This window comes from Ochotona curzoniae, unplaced genomic scaffold (genome assembly GCF_017591425.1).
Source record: "Ochotona curzoniae isolate NIBS_2020 unplaced genomic scaffold, NIBS_Ocur_1.0 contig_1942, whole genome shotgun sequence".
In the NCBI taxonomy this organism is placed as follows: domain Eukaryota; kingdom Metazoa; phylum Chordata; class Mammalia; order Lagomorpha; family Ochotonidae; genus Ochotona; species Ochotona curzoniae.
In genome coordinates, this window is record NW_024465266.1 from 40,544 (window position 1) to 56,648 (window position 16,105).

A 16,105-nucleotide genomic window follows, 5' to 3' on the forward strand; every position below is an offset into this window, starting at 1 on the left:
TATTTCTTGGAATGTATACTCTCTGCTTCACACTGGCTAATATTTCTCCATCTGTTTAAATGTGTCCTTACCCTATTCCACCATCTTGATTCTGCCAAGCCACTCTTATCAGTAAGAACACTTCAGGTGGGTCAGGTACACGGAGTGGAGCTCCACTTCATCGGCTAACCCTGCCAATGAGCCAAGGGAGCAGCTCCCTCCCTCCCTACAAGCTGCTTTCCAAGCAGCCAGCAGCATCCTTATCAAGAATGCACTTTTAAAAGCATTTCCAGAACTAGTGTTGTGATGTATTCAAGTAAGCCATTGTTTTCAATGAGAACATTTCATATTAGAGTGTTGGCTGAAGTACGCATTGCTGTGTTTCTGATCCAGTTTCTGGCTAAAACATAGGGGAGAACAACATAAGATGACCCAAATCCTTGGGCCCCTGCTGCCTCTCTGGGCGACATGGATAGATCCCAGAGTTCCTTTGTTCCACCTGTGTTGGGGGCACTGTCAATGTCCTGCCCTGTGATTGGCCCTTTGCCCTGATTGGCCTGCTTTGGTGATCTTTAAGCTGATTGGATAGGATTGATATATAAACCAGGAGCTTTGGGGAGGGTGAGGGGCTTCTGCGTAACGCAATTAATGGATGTAACAGTTTTAACGGAAGGTTTGAATAAAGCACCTATGAGACGCTCTCCAGTGTTGGGTGATTTCTTCCGTGGAATGGGAGACCCTGATACACCTGAATGGACCACCTCCTGGCCATGAGGCTATCAAAAAGTGAGCCAGTGAGGGGGAAAAAAGAAAAAAAGAAAAAAGCCTCCTCCTATAGCTCTTCTCACTGTCATTCATTCAAGTGTTTATTTCAATAAAGGCACTCTCTTTGTGCACAGTGATTAACTCTGTTATCATTTATTGTCAATATTTTTGCTTTTTTAAAATATGCTTAAAATTCATCTTTCCAGAAGGTTTTTTCACTTATGGTCTGATTTCATATGGATTTTTTTCCATTTAGACACCAAAAAAACAGAGCAAAAAGCCAGAGTAAGGTGGTGAATGGTGCTCTAATGCCTACGTTCTCTAACTAGGGAGCCAGTCTCTCCTCGGACCTGAAGGAGCCTGGCAGAAGATATGTTTACATTTCTGGGGATCACAGTATGAACGTTTTCCTTACCGTGAAGACACTGATCCTCTCTTCATCCTCTGCCTTCATATGTGCTAATAACTGCTCCTTTTGCTCCAAGATCTCAATATGCCACTGGATCTGCTCCTGTGGAAAGAGGAACTTTCAGCCAAGGCTCTGTCTAAATTGTGCTTGGCCACATAAAAACCTGCCAGTCTCTCCAGAGAGCAGATGAGTGGCTCCAGAGAGTTCTGGATGTGTTAATCCACACTCCTTTTTCAAGCTGGGAAAGAGGGGAGGGAGAAATCATAACCTACATGGCATAAAAGATGGTGTTGTGGCTTTGAGTAATGTTTGGCTGGTGTTTCAAGACTGTCAAAGAACTCTCACAAACCATCCCTCATCTGGGCCCGGTGCGGTGGCCTAGTGGCTAAAGTACTCACCTTGTAAACACCAGGATCCCATATGGGCATTGGTTCTAATCCTGGCTGCTCTACTTCCCATCCAGCTCCCTGCTTGTGGCCTGCGAAAGCAGCTGAGGATGGCCCAAAGCCTTGGAACACTACACCCAAGTAAGAGACCCAGTAGAAGCTCCTGGCTCCTGGCTTTGGATTGGCTCAGGTCCGGCCATTGCAGCTATTTGGGGAGTGAACTAGTAGGTTAAAGATCTTTCTCTCTGTATGTCTGCCTTTCCAATGGAAATAAATAATTTTTTTAAAAAAAGACCTTACCTCATCTGTTTTACCAATAGTTTTAAAAGCTATGTTTGGGTGCTAATGCTATGAAATATCAGGTGAAACAGTGGGGCTGGCATCACATAAGGGTTATAATTCAAGTCACAATTGCTCCACAACAGATCCAACTAGGGCCAAAGTTCCTGGGAAATAATTGGAGGTTGGTCCAAGCCCTTGGCCTCCTGCACTCACAAGGGAGACCCTGAAGAAACCTATGGCTCCCAGGTTTGTACTGCTCTGGCTCCCACTGTTTCATCAAATTTGGGAGTAAACAAGGGAATGGAGGTTATCTCTATTTATCTCTCTGTCTCTCATCTCAGACTTTCAAACAAATATATGAACAAACAAGTGTATTTTTTTAAAGATACAAGTTTTATTTTAAAACTGAAGCATCTGAGGTTCAGAGAATCCAAGAGATTCCTTGAAACTCAAACAATCAATTCAAAGTTTGAACTTGAACCTATACCTTCTGAATCAGAATTCTGTGTCTTTTGTATCCTCCTGATTGGTACAGGCAGCAGTTCCCCATAATAGAACCTTGAGCTTACAGGCCTGGTTGAGTGGAACCTGCAGGAGCCATAGAGAGCAAACCCTCAAGAAGGAGGCAACAGCTTGCAAATCTCCACTGAACTCCTGTCAGCAAAGGAGAGTCCCGGTGCCTACCTGATGATGATGGGCAGCTTCTTCCATTGTGCTGGTGTTATGGGATTTGTGTTCGTTCGACTCATGACATGTTGCACAGAGGAGTTTCCCATCCTCCTCGCAGAAGTAGTGTAGCTTTTTCCTATGCTTTGGACATCTCAGCTCCTCCTCTTCCAGTTGCACCTCAGAAAGATCCATTGTTTGAATTTTTTCCACAAGACTCCCTAACTGCCAGTTGGATACAAATGCATCCTTCCTCATGGAACTTTTGCAGAGGGGGCATTGGAGGAAATTATCGCAAGTTTCCCCAAGCTGAGTGATGCAATTACGGCAGAAGTTGTGTCCACAGCCAATGGTGACAGGGTCCTTCAGAATGTCCAGGCAGATGGGGCAGGTCACTTCCTGCTGTATGTTGGTGGAAAAACGTTGGCTGGCCATGGCAAAGCATCCAGGCTAACTCACATCTGCAGGAATTCTGGGTGTCGGTGGTAGACACTGCTGTCAGAAGAGAGAAGGAAAGAGAGCAGGCAGAAGTCAAAGAGTCGGTCAAACAACCATAGGAGCCATGTGGGAGGAAAAGAGGAGGGAGAACAAACTGATCCAAAGGAGGGAGGAATTCAATCCAACGAGCTTTGTCTAGAAGGACAATCCTCTTCATTCACCACTTGGGAACAAATGGCTACTGAGAAAGCATATGTACTGCTTATAAATAGGGTAATGGTCTTGAACCTTGGACTGGTTGTGTATAAGGTAGGTGACTGGATCAGAAGGGCAAGGGCACTAAAGTGCAGTCATAAAAGTCTTCCTAGAAGCATTAGAAAGGGAGTGAAAGGACTGGGATGAATCTCTGGCAAGGTCACAGGCAGTTGGGTGTCAGTGCTTTGGGAATGTCCTTTAGGTGGAACCAAACCCAGAGAGAAAGAGAAAGAGAGAGAGAGAGAGAGAGAGAGAGAGAGAGAGAGAGAGAGAGAGAGAGAGAGAAACACATGAACACGTGCTAGGAAGAAAGGAGGAAATTAGATCAGTTGCAAGTAATGTCGCTCCTCACTTTGAAAAATCTTGTGAAAACGTGGGAAATAGAATCACCATCTCCTACTATTCCACTATAGAGGGATTCCTAGTTAAGTGTAAGATACAAGGAACTTCTTCTCTGTTTTAGTTTTGCTTTAAGGCTTCTTTTATTTATCTTTGAGGCAGTTACAGAGAAAGAGAAACAAAGAGAGAAGGAGATCTTCTGTAGGTTCACTCCTCAGATGATCATAATAGTTAGAGAATAGCCATTCAGAATCCCAGAGGCAGGAGCTTCCTCTGGGTCTTCCACATGGATGCAAGTGCTCAAGCTCTCAGGACCTTCTCCGTTGTCCTCCCAGAAACATAAACAGGGAGCTGGATCAGAAGCAAAGCAGCTGGAACCAGAACAGATGCCCACATGAAATACCAGCACTGCAAGCAAAAACAACTGGGTGCCTTCTTCCCCACCACTCTATTACCTCAGGTCTCGCTGTCTGCAGACATCTTCCTATCTATGATCCTTACTAACAGATTTCCTTTGAGTCTCTTCTGTGAGAAATTCTCTACTCATCCTCAGGGAAACCAAGGATGCATCAGATGGCCTTAAAGCCTTGTTAAATCTCAGATTGGCTGAGCCTCAGGATAAAGACCTGATCATTCACCTTCTGAAGTCCTACTTATATTTTAGCTTTTCACTGGAAAGGCAGAGCGAGAGTGAGAGTGAGAGCTAGAGAGAGAGAGAAACCATTATTCTCTGGTTCCACTCACCCAAATGCCCACAACAACCACAACTGATCCAGACTGGATCCAGGAACCAAGAACTCAGCACAGGTCTCCCACCTGGGTGACAGGACCCAAAGTTCTTGAGCTATCACCTGCTGCTTCCAGGTGTGCACATGGATTGAAAGTGGAAGAGCTGGAACTTCAGGCAGGGTGTTCCATCAGGCATAGCCAGAACTGACTTCACCACTGTCCTATAGACCCCTTGTTGTAGTCAGTTTACAAGCAGCTTGACATGATTAGAAGAGCAAGGTAGACTGTGTCTAGAATCTTGAGTTCACAGAATGCTGGTGCCAAAGATCAAAGTAGAGCTTGCATGCAATTATCTGAATTTGGGACACAGTTCAAGGCCACAGAACCGTGTGCTTTAATATCCTGAAGACAGCCATGTGCCTTGTTCATGCTTTTCCTGATCATCAATCATTAGCAGATGTCGGTGAATATGGGGTGTGGCAGTCACAGTTTGTACCATTTCAATTCCTCTAATTTGTTACCAAAGCGATTCAGTAAACAGCTGACGCAGCATGCTTGCAGAGTTCCTTTCTTTTTTGAAGAAGGCAAACCTCTGACTACTAAATTGTATAGTCTTTAATTTTGTGTCTCTATTTTATGTTTAATTTTGTGTCTCTATTTTATGTTGTTTTCTTAATAACATGCTATCTCCCGCCAACCTTACCTCCAGCCCTGTTCACACCATGCAGGTCAGGGTACCCACCTCAAATACTCACATTTTAAACATTATGAGATGACAGTGCTGCTGAGGGAGCCTGCACATAGAGAACCATTGGTTTAGGGTTGGTGTTTTGGTGCAGCAGATAAAGTTGCCACTTGTGATATCAGCATCCCACGTGGCCACCAGTTCATGTCCCACCCGCTCCACTCCCAGTCTAGCTCCCTGCTAATACCTAGAAAAAAATGACAAAAGGCAGCTCAAGTGTTTGAGGGTCTGCAAACCCTGTGGGAGACCCAGAGGAAGCTCTTGGCTCCTGGCTTTGACCTGGCTTAGCCTGACCACTGTGACCATCTGGAGAGTGAACCAGCAGAAGCAGATGGAAGATCTCTCTCTCTCTCTGTATCTTTCTTCCTCTCTTTATCCCTTTCCCTCTCACCTCTGTTCCCTCTCTATGAAACTCTGCTTTTCAAATAAATAAATAAATATTTTTAAATATTTTAGGAACACCCCTGATTGCTCCAATCCATACAAACAGTAAGCGACAGAGCTGAGAGTCAGTCCCAGGTTTCCCACCTTACGTTAGCAGCTTTTATGGATCCCTGATACCCACGTGGGAGACCAGGAGGAGGCTCCCAGTTCCTGGATTTGGACAGGCCCAGCTGCAGCTCCTGGGGCCTTTTGGGGAGTAAACCAGAGGCTGGCAGATCTTTCTCTCTCTGTCTCTCCCTTTCAAATAAATTTATAAATTTTAATATTTATAAAAATATTTAAAAGAGAGAAAATGAACTAAGCTTTAAAAAGTAGAGATAACCAATAAAGCTAGAATTTACTTTTTGAAAATATTAATCATGAACACTAAGCAAACAATACATAGCTTTGAGAAGACTGGTAAAGGAAAAGTAGAGACACAAACAATATTAAGATTTAAATGGAAAATAACCCTAGGAAATTAAAAGGTCACAGAAAACCCACAATGTATAGTTTCATATAAGTTAATTTGAAAATATATATACAAAATATTTAAACAAATATATACATGCTGAAAATCAGTTCAAGAAAAGATAATCTGAAAATGTTAGTTCTATTTAAATAAATTATTTTTATAGTAAAAAATGTGACTTTTATGAAACAAAATGATTTCCCATGGAATCAAAAGGATAGTACAAAAATCATGCTACATCAGTTAAGGCCAAGGAAAACAATAAAATCAAGGATAATGTAACTTATCACCATAAATGATGAAACATTGAAGTTTCAGCTAATTAAATCAAAAGCAGATGTCCCAACTTCCATAATCACCTGAGCGTTTAATCCTACCATTTTAGAAGACAAAAATATTAGTTCACTATGTGTTAAAATCAATACTATTAAATATTGAGCAACATACACATGCATTGACAAATAAATATTCCTTTGCTTTGTGCATTATGTAGCCTTCAGTTCAGCCATACTCCTCTTTGATGAAGAATAAATAGTTATTAGGAGGTTGTTCAGAAAAATCTCCTGGTAGGAAATCACCTTGGTCTTTTTATGTCTCTGTGTGTGTGTGTGTGTGTGTGTGTGTGTGTGTGTGTGTGTGTGTGTGTGTGTGTTACGCATGTGTGTGCTTTAACCAAATGTTTATTCAAGGAATGTTAGGTTTAAGAAAGCTAGAGAATCTGTTGGCAAATTCTGCTATAAGATAAGGTGCTCCTCCTTAAACAGGTAGAATGTAACACCCTTTGTGATAAAAACCTCCAGCAAAAATTAAAGAAGCTGCCTGAACACATCAAGGAGTTTTCTACTGAGAATCTAACACAAAATTTCCACCTCACTCTAAAAGTTTAAAAGTGAAACTCAGAAGCAAGCCAGTAATGGCCACTCTCGTGATATCACTTAGCTATGCACCCAGATGTCACCAAGGGTAACTAAAAAATGAAGTAAATGTTTAAGGATTGGAATGAAAAGATAAATCTCTTACTGTTTGCAAGTATTACAGGTTTTTCCTTATAAAGCAATTCAGTAAAAAAAAAAGTTATAAGGATCAATTAAAGAGTTGCTAGATGAAGATTCACAATAAAAGTCAAACTTTGATCATGGTACAATGGCTCAATGGCTGAAATCCTGACCTTGTAAGCCCATGTGGGCACTGGTTTGCACCCTGGCTGCTCCACTTTCCATCAAGCTACGTATTTGTGGCCTGAGAAGGTGGTAGAAGATGGCCCAAGGCTTTGGGACCCTGCATCTGTATGGGAGATCTGAAAGAAGCTCCTGACTCTTGGCATTGAATAGTCCCAGCTCTGGCTGTTGTGATCATTTGAAGTGTGAACCACTGAATGGAAGGTCTTTCTGTCCATCTTTCTTTCCATAAACCTAATCTCTCATTCCATAAATAAATAAATAAATCCTTAAAAAAATCAAGCATTTTCAGAGACAAGAAATTGAAAAACAATTGAAAAACACAATTGTAATTTTAAAATTCATTATTTATTTAAATAAAAACTTACTTGTTTGAAAGAATCACAGAGAAAGCAAGAGAGAAAGAATCTTCCATCTGTTGGTTCACTCTAACATGGCCCAAATACCCAGTGCTGAGCTAGTCCAAAGCCAGAAACCAGGGGCTTCTTCCAGGTTTCTGCATGGGTTCAGGGGCTCAACCTAGGCTATCCTCCAGTGCATTTCCAGGAGCATAAGCAGGGAGCTGGATGGGAAGTGGCACAGCTGAGACTCAATTTAGTGCCCTTATGCAATGAGAGTTCTGAAATTGTTGGCTTTACCTATGACACCACACAGCCTTCTTCCTCAATTTACTATTTATGTGTGAAAGAGATATATAGACCCATGAAACCTGTTAACTACACCTCCCAAAAATGGGGGGAAAGAAACATAAAACTAACTTTTTTGAGATTTATTTGACAGAGAGAGCAATGGTAAGGGGGTAAGGATAAAAAAAGGAATGTTTTCCATCAGCTGAGCACTCCTCCAGTGTCTGTGACAGTGAGGGCCAGGGCCAGGTTAAAGGCAAGAGCCTGGGACTCCATCCAGCTCTCCCCCTTGGGAGGTAGGGCTTTGTACTTTCTTCCACTGCGTTCACAAGTGCATTAGCAGGAAGCTAGGTTGGAAGTAAAGCAAGCAGAACTCAAAGTGACACTGCAAAATGGATGCTGATGTTGCCATCAGTGACTTAGTCTACTATACCAACCCCTAAGTTTAAAGTCATGTTAAGGGACATGAAAATTTAATGTAGTAACAATAATAATTCACCATTCATGTATGAATTCCATGTAATATCAATGATAATACAATGACAATTATTTTTGGTATATATATATTCATAAATATATATAATATATAAACATATATTATATATATTTATATATATATAATCTGACAATTCTAATATTCATGTAAAAAAGCTAAGCCTCTTCCCCTACCCTTTTACCCCTACCCCCTGCAAAAAAAAAGACAATTGAGTAAAAAAAGGCAATGTGAATTGTCTGCCTGCTAGCATGACTTATTTTAAGCTAAATCAATCAAGTCAGTGTAGTCTTTTCATAAATGTAGACACATATCTGGCCTAGCACTGTAGTCTAGTAGCTTAAGCCCTCACGTGTCAGAGTCCCATATGAGTGCTGGTTCGTATCCTGGGTGCTCCACTGCCTTCCAGCTCCCTTCTTGTGGCCTGGAAAATCAGTAAAGAATGGCCCAGAGTCTTTGGACACTGCAAAAGCATGGGACTTCTGGAAGAACTCCTGGTTCCTGGCTTTGGATCACCTCAGCTCACTAGCGGAGTTAACCAACAGATGGAGGATCTTTCTCTCTGTCTCTCTTTTTCTCTTTAAATCTGACTCTCAAATAAAAATAGATATTTAAAAATGTAGGAAATATCAATGGAATTGAGTACAGAACCCAGAACCAATTGATTCCTCTGTAATTGATCTGAATAGAAATAAAGCAAAAAAGAAAGTCTGTGTTTACAGATAGTAAATATCATCAAGATATGCTGTTAAATGGGAGGAAAAAAGGCAGTGATTCACTGTGCTACCATTTGAATAATAATAATAATGACCATTTGAATAATGCTGATGATGAAACCTTTTCTTGGGCATGCATATGAACTTTCTATCTGGAAGGTTAAGAATGCAACAGCATTGGCTGACTCTAGGGAGACAGGCTGACTAGCCAGAGAACAAGAAGACAAACTTTCCAAAGTTGAAATACTCTTAGATTTAAAAAAAAAAAGATTTTATTTATTCATTTCAAAGTCAGATTACAGAGAAAGAGGGAGAAGTTTTCCATATGCTGCTTCACTTCCCAAGTGGCTCCAAGGGCGTGGCTTGAACCAGACCAAAACTCAGGAGCCCAGAGCTTCCTCTAGGTCTGCCATGTGAGTGACAGGGCCTCAAATACATGCATCATCTCTGCTGCTTTTCCCAAGCACATTAGCAGGCAGCTGGATAGGAAATGGAGTAGCTGGGATTCAAACCAGTGCCCTTACACTTCCTGGCATTGCAGGAGGTGGCACCCAGTGAAATACAAACATCACATAAACAATGAATAATCCAAGAGTTGACTCATATTTTCAAACTGCTTATCTGAAATTCAAGTCTAACTGAGCATCCTGTATTTTAGCTGGCAATGCTCAAGTGATCTACGTTTCCCAACTGCTACAGGAATCTCTCAAATTCCCACAACTTTCCAGTAAACTGGAAGGAGTTAAGAGGAAGAAGGCTGGGTGGGAGTAATAAAAGCAGCTCTACATAAGTAGCATACTTGGGGGTTGTAAGAGCACTGAGGAGGCCCAGCTCTGACACACACACACTTCATGGTCAGACCACAGAACCTACAGTTCTCTCCATGGTTGGGGTTCTGAGTCCAACGGTTCAGCTGGGGGGGATCCCCGTAGAATTCAACTGAGATGATACCAAGTCTGATTCTTGTGTGTGTTGCCAATACAGGGTCCAGCACAGTCTGTCACCCCAGTCAGTTTATGCACATGCTGGTGATTGCAATTGCTGAGTTAGTTCTGTGTCCATCCTTGTCTTTTGCACAAACCAATGGGTGTTGCAGTCCAGCCTGATCCTGCCCACCAAACACTTGGCTTTCATGTACACTAGTTGGAGCTGCAGCCTAGTTGGAATAACCCGTAATAACTCCCACCAGGCCCACCCCTGCCCTTTTCCCCATGTTTTCCAGTATGTACAGCAGACTGGTCCTATCTGTCCCACATTCCATTCAGCTCTCATACCTGTCAATGGGCATTGAAGCCTAATTCAACCCAACCAGCCCCATTATCCATTCAGCTCACACATGTGCCTAGAGGTGCCACTCTCTGTCTAGTCATACCTGCCCCATCCTGGTATTCATGCTCACCAGATGGAGTAGTAACCCAGGAGGGAGGTGCACACTCTTTCGCTACTGGGCCTATTCCCACTTCCAGATCTTGCACTCTCCAGGTGGTTCTGCAGTTTAACTTGACAGCATTTGCCCCAGTGCCAGCATTGCCAGCTGATGCTGCTGCAATGCCCAACCAATCCACACTCATTCTGGCTTATGCATGCACCAGTAGTAACAGTCAACCAAGCCTGACTCTCCCCTGATCCAACACACATGAGGCCAGCAGGGGCTGTAGCCTTGCCAAGCCTGGTCTGCCCCATTCCAACTGACACTCTCCAGAAGTAGTGGTGGTCCAGCAGGGGAGCCCCCATGCAGCCACCCTACCAGCTTTGCCTCCTCCCCTCCCCTAGGTCTCACATGTGCTGGTTGGGTGCCGTGGCCCAGTCTGGCATGGCGCGCCTCACCTTGGTGTTTCCCAGTGGGTGCTGCAGCTTGGCTGTGCCCAGCCCACTCCAATTTCCAACTCACACTGCTGGGGTTACAGCCAAGCCCAACCTAGCCAGCATCTAGTCCCGGACCTAGTGTGAACTGACTGGTATTGCAGCCCAAGTTGGCCAGTCCCACGCTCTATTCTGGTGCTGAGATTCACCACTGGGTGGTGTGAACTAGCCTGGTTTGCCCCAGCCTGTGCCAAATGTATGTGGTCGTACGGTTCCCTGACCTGGTCTGGGCTGCTCCCTATCGTGGTTCTTGCTCTCACCTGCATGAACTGTGTTCCAACAGAGAAGTTCCCCCAAACTCCTCCATCAGAACCTCTCCCAATGCCAGATCTCACACATAACGGTAGATCCATGGGCCAGCCCTACTCAGTCCACCTCCTGTCCCAGCAGGAACAATGGCCTTTCCTGACTGACCTTCAACCCATTCTGGTTCTTACTGTTGGTTGTTTTAGCCAAATGAAGCCTGGCCCACACACAGACACAGCTCACAAGTGGTTCAGCAGGGGCGGAGACCTATTCTAGCACACCCTGCATTCACCATGGTCCTCCAGAGCACCAGTGGATGCTGGAATCTAGCCCAGTCTTGTGCACCCCAGACTCAGCCTACATTTGTACCAAGGGACACTGCAGTCATGCCCAGACTAGACAGCAGCTCCTACTCTGGCCTTTGCACTCATCAGTGGGAACCACAGCCCAGCCAGGGGGTTTCCCTTTGTTCCCCAACCAGTCCTGTCCCTTACCACAGATCTTGCACAGTTGCTTTGACTCAGCTTGGTATAGTCCCTCACCTGTCTTAACCTTTGCCTTTTGATGCTGTATCCTGGCCTGACCCAGTCTGCCCCCAGTCTCAACTCTCACTGGAGGGTACTGCAACATGACCCTGCTCAGTCTGCTCCCATCCTTGGCTTACACAAACTGATATGTGTGACAACCTAACCCAGCATGAGCTGCACTCCAGCCTGGTTTCTGCACTTGCTGCTCAACTAAGGTTTGCTTGGCCCTGCCTAGTCCACCTCCTTCCAAAACCAACCCACACATTAGCCAACAGTTGAAGCTACCTTGTCCAGCCTGCCTGACTCCCAGGTCTGGACGATGTGTTGACCACCAGGAGATATGACCCACTAGGGGAATTTCCCAAGTCCCCCCACCACCTTGGCCCACTTCCTGACCCAGATCTCATACATGCCAGTATGTGCTAGGCCCTTGCCTGGCATAGCCTGCTCTATTTGTCCCAGCCTTTGTATGCACTGGTGCAGCCTAACTCACCCCACACCTTTTTTTAGGATGCACATGTGGATGCTGCAGCCTGGACCTGCCTAGTCTATTCTCAGTCCCTGTGGTGTTGTATCTGTGAGTGTTGGCAAGTTCCATGCATGGTCACATCTAGTTCAGCACATCACCATCCCAACTCTTGTGCTAACTAGCAGGACCTACATTTCTCTAAGGTTTAGCCCACAAATTCCCCACAGAATCTACCACTGGTCATGGTTATTTCACATGCTGGTCAGTGTCATGGACCTGCTTATATGACCTGTCCCCTGTTCTGAAATTCAGTCAGGTTCTAGGATCTAGATCATCTTGGAATAAGGAATGGAGAGTACTCTCTTGATTCCTCAGCTACATCACTGAATGAATGGCTGGGACATGCTTCAGGTGACTCAGCTTCTGTAAGGTTCTGAAAGATGGGACCCCTCTTTTCCCAGGGACCAGGAGGCATGGTTATACCTCAAGGATAAGGTCCCTGTCAGTAGGCTACCTCAGATTTTACCCTTGCCACAAAGTCTGCTGCTTTCATTCACCACAAACCAAGATCCTGACAATCCAAGAAACATGAAGCCGTGAAGACAAGCTGAGAAGCTGCTTCTCTCTCCAGCGAAACATGGGCCACTTTGATCACCAGGTGACCTAGGGCTGCTATACTTACTGGGAATGGGCACATTTGCCACAGGAGAACCCAGGAGTCCTTCCTGGGGACAACTTCCTGATAGAGGTGAGGTGGAGTGGAGCTGGTCTTTAAAAACCCAGTGGGCCTTCCAAGTATCCAAAGAGGAACTAGAGGGTGGGTTCAATTTAGGGCATACCCATCATCTACCTGGTTCTGAGGTTTGTGCTGAAACACCAGGGAAAGAATAGGAAGGAAGTAGGACATCAACTTAAAATTAGCTGAGGACCCTCTCTTTTAAGGACATGACGACAAGAGGGACCAGAAAGGCCCAGTGTGAGAAGCCATGGCCATTGCTTAAGAGCGTTGCTTAAGGCAACTAGGAAATTGTCCTCGAGCAGCCAGGACTGTGAACATGTGTCCAGAGGGAGCTGCTCAAGGGCCCCTTGCCTGAGTTCCTCCTCCCTCAGCAGGCAAGGCCAGGTGGCTTACGTAGACAGAGTGGTTTAGTCACTCTTGGACAATGAAGGAAACTGGCTGGAGGAGCCAGACAGGGCTGACTGAGCTCTGCTGAAATCTGCTGCTGGGCCTGACCCTTGGTCTGGCTTCCTATAGCTCCACATGAGGATGGGACAGCTCTGGGACACCTTCCCCTTGCCACTGCTGCTCCAAGTGCCCAAGGAAGGAGTCAGCAGCAAGAAGCCTGCAGTGTCCTTGCCTTTCACATCATGGGTTTCTTTTAGTTTTCAGTGTCACCCAAGAAATGTGAGCTCTGTGACACTGGGGTCCCTCATGTGGCAACCCTGGAACATGTCAAGTTCAGTGTGTGCAGCGGCAGTGACTTTTGAAGGCAATGATGCAAAATCCCTGGGAATGAGCTTTTGTTTCGCATGTGAGCAACCAGGGAAGGCAAATGCATTTGTCTTTGAAACAGAATCCCTGATACACTCCTGCTGCAGGGACAAACAATCTTGAGTGACAATTCCCATCTTTTTGGTGTTTCTGAAAAGATGTCTGGCCTCTGAGTCAGGAGCATTCCCCAATACTGGCAGTCAAGACTGTATTTCAAGGATTTTTTTTTTCCAGCCAGTTCCACCTTTCTTATCATACCATTGCCAACCTTTCAGTATGCAAATAACTACTTTCAGAGTATAATCAGCACACCTGTAGAATGCAATTCTTTAATATAGATGTATGTTGGGATTTCTGACCCATGCTATTATATTTAAATTTCTTTTTCTTTTTAAAATTTTTATTGTAAAGGCGGATATACAGAGAGGAAGATCTTCCATCTGATGATTCACTCCCCAAGTGAGCGCAACGGCTGATGCTATGCCGATCCAAAGCCAGGAGCCTCTTCCGGGTCTCCCACGCGGGTGCAGGGTCCCAAAGCTTTGGGCTGTCCTCGACTGCTTTCCCAGGCCACAGGCAGGGAGCTGGATGGGAAGCGGGGCCGCAGGGATTAGAACCAGCGTGCATATGGGATCCCGGGCGTGCAAGGCGAGGACCTCAACCACTGAGCCATCACACTGGTCCCCTATATTTAAATTTTAATTGCTTTGCCCAGATCAGGTCAAATAATATTACCATTACTCTTGATGGTATGTCCTATAGTCTCTTTAAGTTCCCCTTTCCCCCAGAAATCTCTTTGGTAAGCAAGCCAGTCTTCTGTGTTATAAAATTTCCAAACTGGGGTTTTCTGTGTGCATTTCCAGAAGGCTGGTAATGTGATTCTGATAGGTCCGGATGGGTTCCTACTCATGTTTAGGGCTGCTTTGTACTCAAAGTGCAGAAATAAATTTTACTATTTTGAGAGGAATTACATCATGAGTTCATACTGATTTCCAATTCAAAGTTAGCATTGCTAAACATCTATTTTTATTCAATCATGCTATTTTCTATGAAAAAAAAACTATTCTTATAAGTTGAAAATATTCATTCTTAGGAACTTAAGCATAGTTATTTGTTTTATCCTTCTTGTGTGTTTATATACATATATACCTATACATATACACATATGTACATTCAGCATAGTAAAACTAGTATTACCAACATAAATGGCAAATTTAAGATTTGTAATTGTTTTTATCCTTAGGATACATCTTCCAAAGGATTAAAATCAAATGATTGCAGATACAACTTACTTATTTTCATCTTATTTGCAAGATAAACACAGAGAGAGATTCTTTCCATTTACTGGTTCACTTTTCAACTGCCTGCAACAGGTCGGGCAAAGCCAGAGCAAAACCAGAAGCCAGGAACACAAGCCAGGTCTCAGGGGCTGGCAGGGACCCAAGGACCATCACCTGTCACCTCCCAGGACCCACAAGGAGAAGAGAGCTGGAATCAGAAATGGAGCCAGGACTCAAATTCAGACCCTGAGTATGGGATACAGGCACCCAGGTGTCACGCAGCTGCAGGTTCTAAATTGTGGAAAGTGTATCGGGGACAGGGACCAAGATTCTGACAGGGAACTTTGACAATATCTAACGCAGGGCCATCTTGGGTGCTTTTCCTGCCAGAAGGCCCCCAAGATCACAGAGGGCGTGAGGCAACAGTGTTCTCTGGTCAGAAGAACCATCGGAGACAGTCTGATGGAGCAATTCTGTAAACTTTAAAGCGAACACAATTTGTATAGACTAGGAAACAGGAAGGCAGAAGAGTGTTCCCCAACAGTCCTCCCACCCAACAATGGCACTGTAACTGGCTAAAAAACATGTCTAGCTCTCTAGATCCTCCCACAAAGTCACAGGTCACATTTGTTCAACAAGCACAGCTGGAAGCTTCAGGTCACATTCACCACCTGTGGCTGGGAGGTAGGCTGTGGGTCTCGTTTGTCTTCTGAGCTGCTTGTCAAGGAAGTCCCAGCATAGCATATGCAAGGACAGAGAGGAGAAATTCAGGTGAAGTCCCTTGCTCTCACTGTATGCCCAGTGAACAGGCCAGGTTGAGGTCTTGGTTAGCTGAAACCATTGTCAGGGGGCGTCCCCAGAAACACAGTGTGCCATATGCCTATGACCTTCCACATAGGCTAAGTAGGTAAAAATCCATGGGTGATCTCCACAGGGTCACTGGGGCTGATAGAATGGCTAAGTCCTCTCTGTACCACATCTCTGTAATTGCTGGTTCATGTCTCCACTGCTCACTTCTGATGGCTGCCCAGGGCACTGGAGACTAGGGGCTGGTCTGCTACACCCCAGTTCAGCCCGGAACAGGAGGGGCCACAAGAGCCTGTTACGTCACCGACCTGGTGGGATTCCAGTTGGCCAATGGCACACCTGAATGGACATTCCTTACATAGTTGGGACACAGACAGCCCCCTTGCCCGCCCATGTGTCCAGAGGGATATAAAACTCTTCCACACGTATCTCAGATGCCCTTTTCGCTTCCCTCTTCCTTCCCCTCTGCGCGAAGGGGGCCCATGAGCAAATTTTCTAATAAAGCTTCCATTTCAACTCT

General features: G+C 44.7%; 1 protein-coding gene across 1 annotated transcript; it reads right to left on the reverse strand.

The window, feature by feature from the left end:
* Positions 1–1,135: 1,135 nt before the first annotated feature.
* Positions 1,136–2,922, reverse strand: LOC121149277 (E3 ubiquitin-protein ligase TRIM31-like). The gene is made up of 2 exons (XM_040969777.1): positions 2,506–2,922; positions 1,136–1,255 (listed from the first exon to the last, which is right to left on the reverse strand). The coding sequence occupies exons 1-2, from the start codon at positions 2,920–2,922 to the stop codon at positions 1,136–1,138; spliced, it is 537 nt and encodes a 178-aa protein (XP_040825711.1).
* Between the last annotated feature and the right edge of the window lie 13,183 nt (positions 2,923–16,105).

What these genes read in the sequence shown, in the direction of transcription:
- LOC121149277 (XM_040969777.1), bottom strand. Translation starts at nt 2,922, where the DNA reads ATGGCCAGCCAACGTTTTTCCACCAACATACAGCAGGAAGTGACCTGC. An exon ending in AAGCTGCCCATCATCATCAG is followed by an intron (nt 1,256 to 2,505) that starts GTAGGCACCGGG and finishes CTCTTTCCACAG; the next exon opens with GAGCAGATCCAGTGGCATAT.